This window comes from Brassica napus, chromosome C3, assembly GCF_020379485.1.
Source record: "Brassica napus cultivar Da-Ae chromosome C3, Da-Ae, whole genome shotgun sequence".
Classification (NCBI taxonomy): Eukaryota; Viridiplantae; Streptophyta; class Magnoliopsida; order Brassicales; family Brassicaceae; genus Brassica; species Brassica napus.
Genome location: NC_063446.1, coordinates 59,698,585 through 59,709,355, shown reverse-complemented (window position 1 = coordinate 59,709,355; position 10,771 = coordinate 59,698,585). Strand labels below are relative to the sequence as shown.

Below are 10,771 nucleotides of genomic sequence, written 5' to 3'. Positions count from 1 at the left end.
GAGGAGGCTGTTCTTGTTTAATTGAAAATTTAAGAAACTTGTGAAGCAAACAAAAGAACGGATCAAGAAAGTTTTCTTTTTTGGTTCTTTAATCATACCCAGCCTTAAATTTTTGTGACATCAAGACAAGTATCGATCAGTAAAGCGGAAAATAAGGATAAATACTTTTGGAATGGTATATTTAAATAGATTCAAAAAAAAAACGAAGGCCAACAAGAAATCAAATGAAACAGCATAATTTTATTACACTTGATATTGAATACCAGATGAAAGGATACGTTTACCTTTGGAGTCTAGCTTTGGTGGGAACCAAAAAGGGCCTGGGAAAGCTAGGTCTCCACCCCCTCTCTTTCCAATCATCATCCATGCAACTTATTCCAAAACTCGTGTCGCTTAAATGATAGATGCAGTTTGGTCTCTTGTCATTTAAACAAGATGCCGGGAGACAAAAAGATTCAGCCTTAGAGATGAAAATGCACTCACCTCCAAAGTCTTTAGTATAAACAGCGTTTCCTTCCTCGTCTATTCTCAACACAAGGAATAGGTCCAATTCACTTCTCCTGTCTTGTGGGTTGATATCTTTAGACCATTTCACCAGAAACGTCTCACCTGTGTGTGACGACTCCACCAAGTAGTGCTCCATCCTGCATGACCAGTCCGAGTGCTTCCAGTCGAACTTTCTCAGAAACTCTTTCTCGATAAACGTACCCGTGCTCTTTACATACAGGTCTTCAAACACGCGTTGTTTCGGGTACGACAGCATCTGAATCTTTGGTTCGTTCACGTGTCTCCCAAGATCACACGATGCTGTGTAGTTTCCTCCAGCAGCGGGCATGGAGAACATGCCATCTCTCTTGGAGTACATTACATGGGAGGAGAAGAAGCTGGGGTCTGTGATTCTGATGTTGCTCCACTTGCAATCTCCCTGAGAAGGCCTACACAAGCTTAGCTGAGGTCCCAAGAACTTGACAGCCACGATGCAGTCTTCATCCTCTGGAGAGGAAGAGGACATTGCTATGTTGGTTACGATTTGGGTTTGGCAATGAGGCAGAGTTACAAGAGGAGGCAGAGGAATGCGTTTTGGGTCTGTATACGACGCATAGGGGTCGAGGTCATCTTGAAGACGAATGATCCCATTTTTCAAAGTTGCTACCCAGCCGTGGGATGCTCCTATGGTGGTTCCCATCCCCTTTGCTAACTCCATAGGCACCTTCTTTTGTGTGCAGTCGATCAATTTATCAACATAGCTGTAGATAGCTAGATATCCAACGTCACCGTCTCTCACAGTAGTTCCACAAGGTTTAACCTTAAAGATGCAATTAGAGAAGCTCCGAGAAGAAGCTGCTGTGAGGTGGCTTACTCCAAAGGATGGCTTGAGCCGCCTGAGATGATGAGACATGGCTGCTTCTTCTTTTTACTCCTTCATACGTTAAATATATAAACCCTTGGACCTCCAAGTCTGATTTTCCTATTACTACTCTACTAACAATCAAAGTGAATATTCCTTTCATTCCATATATATTGATTGAATCATATTTTTTAAGGGAAATAATTTAATCAAATTAATTACATTCTATTTCCTCCAAATCAAACGAAATCAGTAACATGGATGGAAGCGTTCTATTTCTGCGGAGAAAGAATCGAGAAACTACATACCATATAATCTGTGGTACAAGAGGTATTCGCATAAGGTTCTAATAGCTTTTGGCTTTATTATTGTTTTAAAACTACGCAAGTGTCTTGCTGAGTCTACTCTGCTGTCTGCTCGATAGAACGTAGCTCCCAGTTTCCTTCTCCATCAATCAGCCTTAGCTCCAAGGAGTGGAACGGGATCAGAGCCGGACGCTGACGTTTTTTGTGAGAAGAAGAAATAGTGAGATTTTGGTTGGTCATGTGGCCTCATGGTAATGAGTGAATGGGCAACAAAAAAGAACTTACTTGTGATGAGGTTATGAAAGTAACTCCCATGTCTTTTGCAACCCTGTAGAGCTGTTCCTCAACATCTACACTCGTCGCGCTGCAAAACCCAAAAGAGCAGATATAAGTGAGAAAAAAATGATGATTGCAAACTTCATTATATAAGAGAAGAAGACTCTGATCATTTTACTTGGTGCATTCATCAAGGATTCCAAACTTGGGTCTGTGAAAGAACAAACGTGCCTACAATACAAAAACTCAGATTATTCACGTTAATCATAAAGCTGTATATGTCTGGTTGTTGCCTCTACAGAAGACTTACCATGCCTAGCCTCTGTTGCTCTCCAAGAGATAATATGTCTTCCCAGTTGGTTGTAGCATCCCAACCACTTTCATCTCTTTCCAATAGATAAACTAATCGAACATTCTCCAGGATGGTTTTCAAATGAACGTCCAGAATGCTTCCAGCTTCAGCTGAGGTTTCTCCTGTTACTTGCAACAATAAACCATGAGAGATGGGAAGATCATCAAATAGCTCTACAGATTGTGTTCGGAGAGTATTGATTTGAGAATCAAACCGACCTTTTGAAGTAAATGACTTACCATTGGTGTACAACTTTGCTGCCCTGTTCTCTGCTTCTTCTTTAGATAGAGGATATATAATCTGATCTCTCAGCGTCCCTAAACATGTATAAGGTCGCTGAGGGACAAAAAAGATGCCATTCCCTGACCCAAGTTCCTTGATATCCAATGATGGTTTGGCAAGTCTTCCACATACAGTGGGCCAGATATCTCTAAGGACTCTAAATACAGAAGTCTTTCCACTACCATTTGGACCTGAATTTTTTTTGCTAGTGTTAGCTCTGGGACTCATGCAATAAGTTCAATTACAAAAAATTAATTTCACTAACCTGTGACGAGGAGGCTTTTCCCTGAAACTATTTCGCATGACAACTTGCTTGCCATCAACTTCTGAGCTGGGGTAATGATGTCCACCTCTGAAAAGGAAATTCGATCTTGAGAATCCAAACGGCTTATGTGATTATCTGAGCTAGCACCTGAAAACAGTTAAACAAAACGAATATGATCAACGGACGTTCTCTACAGCATATGTCTATGCCTTGTGAAATGTATGCTCTTAGTACCTGACTGAGAAGCATCCAAAAACTCATCGAGCTCAAAAATTCTGTTAATACCACCGGAGAGCTCAAGGAACTTCTTGTGTAGTTCAAGAATATCACCAAACGCCATAAAGCTTTGAGAGACGACGGAAGCTAGATACCGCAATGCATGAGCCAATTCACCTGGTATCAAGACATCATGCAAGAAAGCGTCATATAGAGAGAATTTGCAAAATTAATTGGCTCACGTCGAAAAGTATGTCAGATCTTCACCTTGAGTGGAGACCAGTGCTCTGTCTCCCTTGTGTTCTAGAGCATACAACAAACTCAATCCCCAAGTCACATTATTGGGAAGTTGCTTTGTCACGAAATCATCAAGAATGCCATACACCCATTTCTTCTTCAGGAGCATGAGAGAGTGGTCCAGTAGTGCCCTGAATTTTGTGTCAACCATCTGCTCCATGAAAAACAAAGACACATAAGGGCAGGTTCCCCTATAAGACGAGCTTTGTTAAAGCTCCACGCTCGCAAGTGAAACAATATTTGGCATGATAAGGCCATCATCACACAAATTCGAATAACTTTTTTTCTTAAGAATCCTTATCGGATTTCTCTTGTTGTAGCTCTGCTTCACAATTAGACCGCGCAAAATCCAACAGTTATAGCTTGGGAAGTTAAGACACTTACAGCTTTTTCTCGAGCTCCACCTCCAAAGAATGCAATGGATTCAGCATGCGTGTTCAGCCTCTCGTGCATAAACCTATATTAGCAGGAAGAAGTTGGTCCAGCTAGACGCTATAACGCAATCATCTGCAAAGTGGAAGAAACGTAAAAAAAACTTACCTAAACTTCCCCTCGAGTTGCTGTTCTTCACCGGCTAGATCACCAAAATCGGGAGCAACACGTCTCAGAAAACCCAAACCAAGTAACATGTACGTGTAAAGTATGGCAACTCCTCTCTGTCCAGTCAATAGCTTCATCCTCCAGGTAAACCTTCAATTCAATTTTTTTTTGGCGTTATTTATATTTCAAACCAATTAAGAAGCATGAAACAAATATCAGGAAAACAATCCAAAAAAATGTACTTACCAAAGAATGTCAACCGATGGCTTTACCATTCCAGTAAGAAGTCCAGACAAGTCATGGGTTAATTTTTCCAGGTCACGAGTGAGTCTTTGGTCCGCATCAATACTATTGCCTGACATGTGGAAGACCTGAAAAGAAGATATGAACCCAATGAGTTCCTAAGTGTCTCTAAATTTGCAACATCAATTTAAAAGAAAAGAACAATAAACAGCCTCTATGAAGCATAGAACTAGTAATTTGTAAGGATTGGTAATCTCAGCATATTTCTTACATTTGTAAGGATATTTCTTTTAGCCTTTAATTCAAGTTGCACTGAATAACTCAAGTTCAGTCATAATTCACAGTTCATAAATCATGTTAGCATAGTATCTTTGAACGTTAAAGATTTGACCTAACCTTGTAAAACGCATTATTTCTCAGGTAATTCCGTAGCAGATGTTGAGTCAAGCGAATCCTCCACCCTAGAGCTAGTCTTTGCGTTAGATGTCTGAAGAAAATGTAACAAAAAAGGTTAGGTGAAACCACATAAGCAAGGGGTTCCTCAACTGTAACTAATAATCAAACAAAAACTAATTTCATAAGACAACAAAAAGAAAAAGAAAAAAAAAAGCACAATGAGGTTTTAAACATGCATAAAAAGGAAAGATTACTTTAATGAAGGAGCAATGACAGAAGATGCACCACTTTGGAGAACACTCAAGCCAATCAGACGAACAAAGGCTGCCTTATCTTGCTCCAAGACATACTTCACAGTGGTCCCTGAAAAATCACGTGCGGTTGTTAGAAAAAGGAGCCCTATCAATAAAACTAATCAGGTAAGAGATCGGAGTATGTTTACCATTCAACGATGCTATTCGGTCAGAGATCAGGGTTCTTGAGACGACAAGGCAAGCAACCAAAAGCAGCTGTCCTCCTTGTTTGTCAAATAGAGTGGGTATCTGAAACGTAACAATGAAGTGGTCAGATACTTTTAGCATTAATGTGGGACGAATAGCCAAGCGGAACAAATAGTGGAGCTTCCACGGAAGCTAAGGAAATGCACTGACATGCGTATGTATCTTTTTGCTAGATTAACAAAATATGTTACAAGTGTTTTTCTCATAAATTTCACAGTAATAACCGAAGCTCACCAATGTGTTCAACATTGCAGCTACTCTTAGTGGCAACGCCCTTGGGGATGTTCGAGGTTGAGGAAAACGAGGCAACACAACACTTTTATCAACAACAGGTGATTTTTCGATTAACTGCGTCGAGTACGGCTGAGCCTTTGAATTAGTTTTGGCAGATTCCTACATAGCACCAAGTAACAAGGTTACAACCACCAAAAAAGCACCTCTCAACGAAGATTAAAAATATTCATGAGCTTCTGAAGACCTTTCTAGCTGCGGCAAACGCTCGTTGAACAACCATCGCATCATTTTGCCGATTAGTATCTGAAATTTGCACTGAATCAACTCCAGCGTCCGTCAGAAGTACAGAGTCGTCCCTGAAAGTTAGTCATTTTAAATTATAGATGCAAGAATCTTCAGAAATATGGTTAAGAAACAATTCCAACCTCTTGTAGTGAACATTCCATCCACCTTCACCGTCTAATGACAGAATGACATCATGGAATGCAACAAGGGCTGGACGATGGGATATTGTTATGCAAGAAGTTCCCATAGCTCGAACCTTAGCAGCAAAACGTTCTTCCATATCAGTTGTCACAGCACTTGTGCATTCATCAAGAATTGCAAATTTGGGTTTGTGATAGAACAGTCTGGCCATTCCCAATCTCTGTTGCTCTCCAAGAGATAATTCATCACCCCAGTTAACCTCTCTGTCTGGTTGGTATCGATCCAATAAATATTCTAGGTCGACCTATAAGTAGCAGTCAAAGAAATAAGCAAGACGCACAATTGACAGAAAACGAACTTTAACCACACAAACTATTCTCCTAGAGAATAGAGAAACTAGGATACCAACATTTTTCAATAGCTCCACCATCCCCGTTTCAGTGAGTGGTACAGACTCTTGATCAGAAGTAAGAGGATATATTAACTGGTCACGAAGTGTTCCTACTGCCATATACGGCCGCTGAGGGACATAGAAGATCTCCTTGTTAAGATCAGAACCAACTCCTGGCTTCACAATATGCCCAGACACCAGGGGCCATAGACCTCCTAATACTCGGAAAAGGGAACTCTTGCCACTTCCGTTAGGACCTAATGATACATATTGATTAATAAACAATAAAATGGGAGAATAATGATAATATCAGGCAAGCCGACCAACATAACATAAATTAAAGTAACAAAAATTTGAAAACCAGGATTCTAAAGAACTCCAGTAAATCAATCCCAGAAAATGATGTGCAGACACAACATTCCACTAAGGCCCTCATTATTGAACTGAACATGAAAGAATCGTCTATAACTAGGCATGGCAAATCTAATTTTGGCAAAGGTTAGATTGCTATCCCTTCCAGCGTACAAGAATGATTGCTTCTTCCAGAATAGTACTTCACATTTACATTCCCATTTTTTTTATTTCCTTCATAAGTACAACAAGGGTACTACTTTTCTCCTCGTCTCAAGAATCATAGAACAATATTTTTGTACTGAGAATAATTGACGGTTTGCCAAAATAGGCCATGAAAAGGGAAATCGATGGTTCACCTGTAATCAGAAGATTAGACCCTTGCTCAACTCGAAGGGTGAGATCCTCCACCAAAACATTTCCCGTTGGAGTAACAACCTGAAGTAAGCGACATTAAGAACACATCATTTTGGGAAAGGATTACCAGTAACATGAATCTATGTTCCACCTACCTTGACGCCGGAAAACTCAACATAGTTAGCTTCACTTAGGTAATTTCTGCTTCTATTTCTCTGGAAAGATATTTTATCATCGCCACTGAGTTCTCTCGAGACAGCCATCAACTCATGGATTCGGTCAGCATAACCACTGTTGGAAGTAAAGACATTTCAATAATTAAAAAGCGTAGCCACCACTACTGATGGGTGTAAAAGTAAATTTAACTATTCCTCTCTCCTCCGTATATGATTTCACCAATAGCGCAAAATCAAACACCCAGACTTATTTTTTGAATCAGAAATCTTTTTCATCCTTTGCCAATGTTTTTCAGGGGGCTACCAACTGAACTCGTACTATTTCTCTTAAACGCGAAAGAAACAGATACACGACGTTTACCATCTGAGCGTCTAGCAAAAGATCTAACATAAAGAATTACCTGAGTCGGCTGAGCCGCCTGGAGCTTATAGAAAGTGTTCCCAACGCCTGAAAGAGAGAAATAATGACACTGGTGTGATATCTTATATTGCTTAGCATCTCGGCTCTCCCTAGTGTCGAGTCATCAGGTCTTAGATTCCCAGAGAAGAATGGTTCTATAATCAGAATAACAGCAACTGTGGCACCAAGATACTTCAGCAGGAAATCTTGGATCATGCCAAACCACCAGTGATCATGAAGCACGACACTCATATGGCTAACAAGGTTCTTGAACTTTCGTTGTATGTGAGATTCTTCCCTGGTTTCCCCACCATAGAATGCTATGCTTTCCGAATGTGTCCTCAAGCGTGAATGAAGTTGCCGGTACTCCCCTTCCAACTGCTGCTCTTTGGACATCAATTTCCCAAAAGAAGGAGAAAAGTTCCTTATCGCAGTACCAGCTCCTAGTACATATGCCTACACAACAATTGTTGAGGTTAGTACATAAACATCAGATCGAAAGAACTGTACTGTGAACGGATATAAGGCAAAGCAGCATAAATGGCTCAACGGAAAGTCATTCTTGTAAACGTATAAGGTTAAACAAGAATCACCAGTATCCAGAAGATGTATTTTGGACTAGCATATGAGCACAGACGCCATGCATACAATATCCCATCAGTAACTGCCGTCAAATCATCCTGAATAAGTTCGCTCAACTCAGAGGAGAATCTTGGTACATCGCTGGCAATTCGTTGCTCGGGATGCGTAATCCGACCATCCACATGTGATATTTTATAGTATACCATATTCTGAAACAATAATAAAGGAAGACTAAAGTGATGTCCAGCAGAAAGAAGTATAAAGAAATGGTAGAGGAGACGGCAATGGCTACCTCAAAATAATGTGAATGGATAAGTTTCGTCAATATCTTTCTGAATCGCAAACTCAAGGCCCCAGTTATGTACTTTGATGTAGAGTGCATAGTGGAAAGCATGAAACACAACATAATATTCTCGGTGATAAGACGTAGAAACAATGGCGCACGCCTTAAGAAAGCAGCACGGAATAGGAAACCTTGAACTTTCGCCAATCTATTGCTCAAAGCAGTTCTGAAAACCTGCATTTTGTAAAATAACGGATTAGAAAGAGTACTAAGCTCGCACCAATAAGATAATAAGAATTTTCCAAGCTCTTGGCCATAAACTTGAGACATCCGGAATTCTATAACATTGAAGCAACAGTTCGTACACGAAGATAACACAAGTATTGAGAGGAAATGCATACCACAGTGCCCACAAGTGCGAGAAGATCCCTGGCACCCATTTTCCCCATCTGGGAGAGAAGAATAGCAGTCAGAACCTGAAGAGACTTCAATCCTCCTCCTTTCTTCTTTTTCGCGGTTTTCTTATGGTTTCCAGTCATCTTTTCCAACGCCTCATCATCATCACTACGACCATTGCATTGACGCGAAGAACCAAGCCTCCGGGAGCTGATCCTTGATTTCAAGTAAACAGCAGCCCCACCGGCAGCTACAATCCCAGCCGCAAGCAGTATAGATTTCCTATAGAGAATTTAACAGAGTAGGCGAGCAATTAAACAAAAATAACTAATGAGCACAGAGCAAAAAAAACAGTATGAATGCTAATCCCCAAGAACATCACAAGAATAAGCAAAGCAATAACTTTTTTCACTAAAAATACAAATTCAGAGGAAAGTAAAAAGTTACCGTCTTGAAGCTACAAGACCACGACCACGCTCAGTTAACTGCAATAGCTGGAGAGAAGGCATGGCTGGAATGGAATGGAATTGAATTGAATTCTCCAAAACCAAAAACTAGGTTCTTCTTCTTCTTCTTGATAACAAGTGTCCACAACACCTGAAACGACCAAGGTTATGAACAACTAAACAATAACAAGTATAACGCAAAGTAACCACTAGATTATAACGCTTGAGTAAAAAAGAAGAAAGCTGTATTAAAAAGAAATGTGATTTACGCACAAAACACCAACAACAAACAAACAAAAAAAAAACAATGAAAATGAGATTCTGTAAAGTAACACGCGTAACAAGAAGAGCAACAAAGAACAAAAACGTTTTAAGAACCCAACGAAACAGCTGGTTCAAAACTTTCGAATCATCGAAAAAATTGAATCAATCTAATCGCCCACTGAATCAATAAAGCGAGATAATCACAAATAGCTTGTAAAAGAACAAATATAAAAAAACGGATTCAATTCGAATATAAATTTCTAATTAACAGCTAACGATCGCGACGAATTAGCCAATCCATGACTAATTACCTCAGCATCAGAGATTCAACCAACCAACGAATCTCTTCACCGGAACAAACAAAAATTGCAGCGAAATCGCTCGAATCTCTGGCTCCGTGACCAACGAGACGTAAACAGTCGACCGCAACGGAACTCCTCAAATCAAGATAGAGAAGAGCGAGCGAGCGGAGCCCAAACTGGGGAAGAGGAGAAGATGATGACGATTCTTCACACGTGTGAATAGTATATATCACTCGTGTCGTTTTTTTTTTTTCCCCCTCTTTTATCGATTTCGTTACGAATTAATAAATTTATTTGAGATTGATTTTTCTATTATGAGATATATATATGCATGTAACTTGTTGAATCCTATGGACCTACGCCCATTCTCTGATTGGTAAGATTGTCTTTCCTGGAAAGGAAAATGTGATTGGGAGTGTAATCTTTGATATGATATAGACATATTAACTTACGTAGAGAGATTAAGTGCTATGTTTCCTCTGATAATTGGAGTAATGGAGTGTAATCATTAACTGATATGATATAGACATTTTAACTACAGAAATCCTATTTTTATTTAATTCTTTTGGAAAGAAAGGTTAAGAAGATTCATTCGAAATTACAAAGGACATGCCAAGTTTGCAAAAAATCATGAGAGAGTTACATTGAAGGACACAATATGACTTTGTTTAACACTGAGACACACAATAGCAAGTTGACACAGATTCTCTATATAGCTGTCTTTTTTTATACAGAAATACCCATGTTTTTGGTCTAAAGAGAAGTCTATTCTCTTTAAGGAAAAAACGATAAGGTTAATGAGTTGTAACTAGAATAACTGATTCGCAATGCATAAGAAATACCCATATATACAATGTGTCTTTTAGAGAAATTGTAAACTGAACTTATGTCTCCCGGTGTAATTATTTCAAAAAAATCATGGCATCATCAAGTACAGATTCGCAATGCATAAGACGCTTTATTTGTAACTATGTTTGTAGAGCTGCTACTAGTACTGCACCACCATAAGAAAACTTTGGCACAAATAAATAGTACCTCTCTACATGTCAATTGGTAAAGTCTAGAGTTTTAAGTTTTATAAGTTTATTGTTTTTGTAATCTTGATTTTAAGTAAGTTTTGGTACTTAAAGACAAAAACCTTTG

General features: G+C 39.4%; 2 protein-coding genes across 3 annotated transcripts; both read right to left on the bottom strand.

The window, feature by feature from the left end:
- Positions 1 to 280: 280 nt before the first annotated feature.
- Positions 281 to 1,399, bottom strand: LOC106378935. Its single transcript, XM_013818984.1, has one exon. The coding sequence runs from the start codon at positions 1,397 to 1,399 to the stop codon at positions 281 to 283; it is 1,119 nt and encodes a 372-aa protein (XP_013674438.1).
- Positions 1,400 to 1,552: 153 nt separating this feature from the next.
- On the bottom strand, positions 1,553 to 9,919 carry LOC106382600 (ABC transporter D family member 1). Of its 2 annotated transcripts, none has more exons than XM_013822630.3 (26): positions 9,638 to 9,919; positions 9,064 to 9,213; positions 8,622 to 8,898; positions 8,230 to 8,454; positions 7,949 to 8,146; positions 7,357 to 7,811; positions 6,935 to 7,070; positions 6,782 to 6,860; positions 6,090 to 6,328; positions 5,680 to 5,984; positions 5,499 to 5,610; positions 5,255 to 5,413; positions 4,963 to 5,062; positions 4,775 to 4,883; positions 4,521 to 4,611; positions 4,128 to 4,252; positions 3,882 to 4,031; positions 3,726 to 3,798; positions 3,312 to 3,492; positions 3,063 to 3,221; positions 2,829 to 2,975; positions 2,521 to 2,754; positions 2,240 to 2,409; positions 2,108 to 2,160; positions 1,939 to 2,017; positions 1,553 to 1,845 (listed from the first exon to the last, which is right to left on the bottom strand). In XM_013822630.3, exons 2-26 carry the CDS (start codon positions 9,123 to 9,125, stop codon positions 1,750 to 1,752), a joined length of 4,014 nt encoding a protein of 1,337 aa, XP_013678084.1. In that variant the 5' UTR covers positions 9,126 to 9,213; positions 9,638 to 9,919; the 3' UTR covers positions 1,553 to 1,749. The 2 variants fall into 2 exon arrangements, with proteins under 2 accessions (XP_013678084.1, XP_013678085.1); XM_013822631.3 differs by having other exon boundaries at positions 2,240 to 2,403.
- Between the last annotated feature and the right edge of the window lie 852 nt (positions 9,920 to 10,771).

Bases quoted from the DNA above. Each gene is read 5' to 3' on its own strand.
- LOC106378935 (XM_013818984.1), bottom strand. From the start codon at position 1,399: ATGTCTCATCATCTCAGGCGGCTCAAGCCATCCTTTGGAGTAAGCCAC.
- LOC106382600 (XM_013822630.3), bottom strand. From the start codon at position 9,125: ATGCCTTCTCTCCAGCTATTGCAGTTAACTGAGCGTGGTCGTGGTCTT. The intron at 6,329-6,781 runs GTGAACCATCGA...ATGTATCATTAG, and splicing joins GTCTAATCTTCTGATTACAG to GTCCTAACGGAAGTGGCAAG. The intron at 2,755-2,828 runs GTTAGTGAAATT...AAAAAAATTCAG, and splicing joins GAAAAGCCTCCTCGTCACAG to GTCCAAATGGTAGTGGAAAG.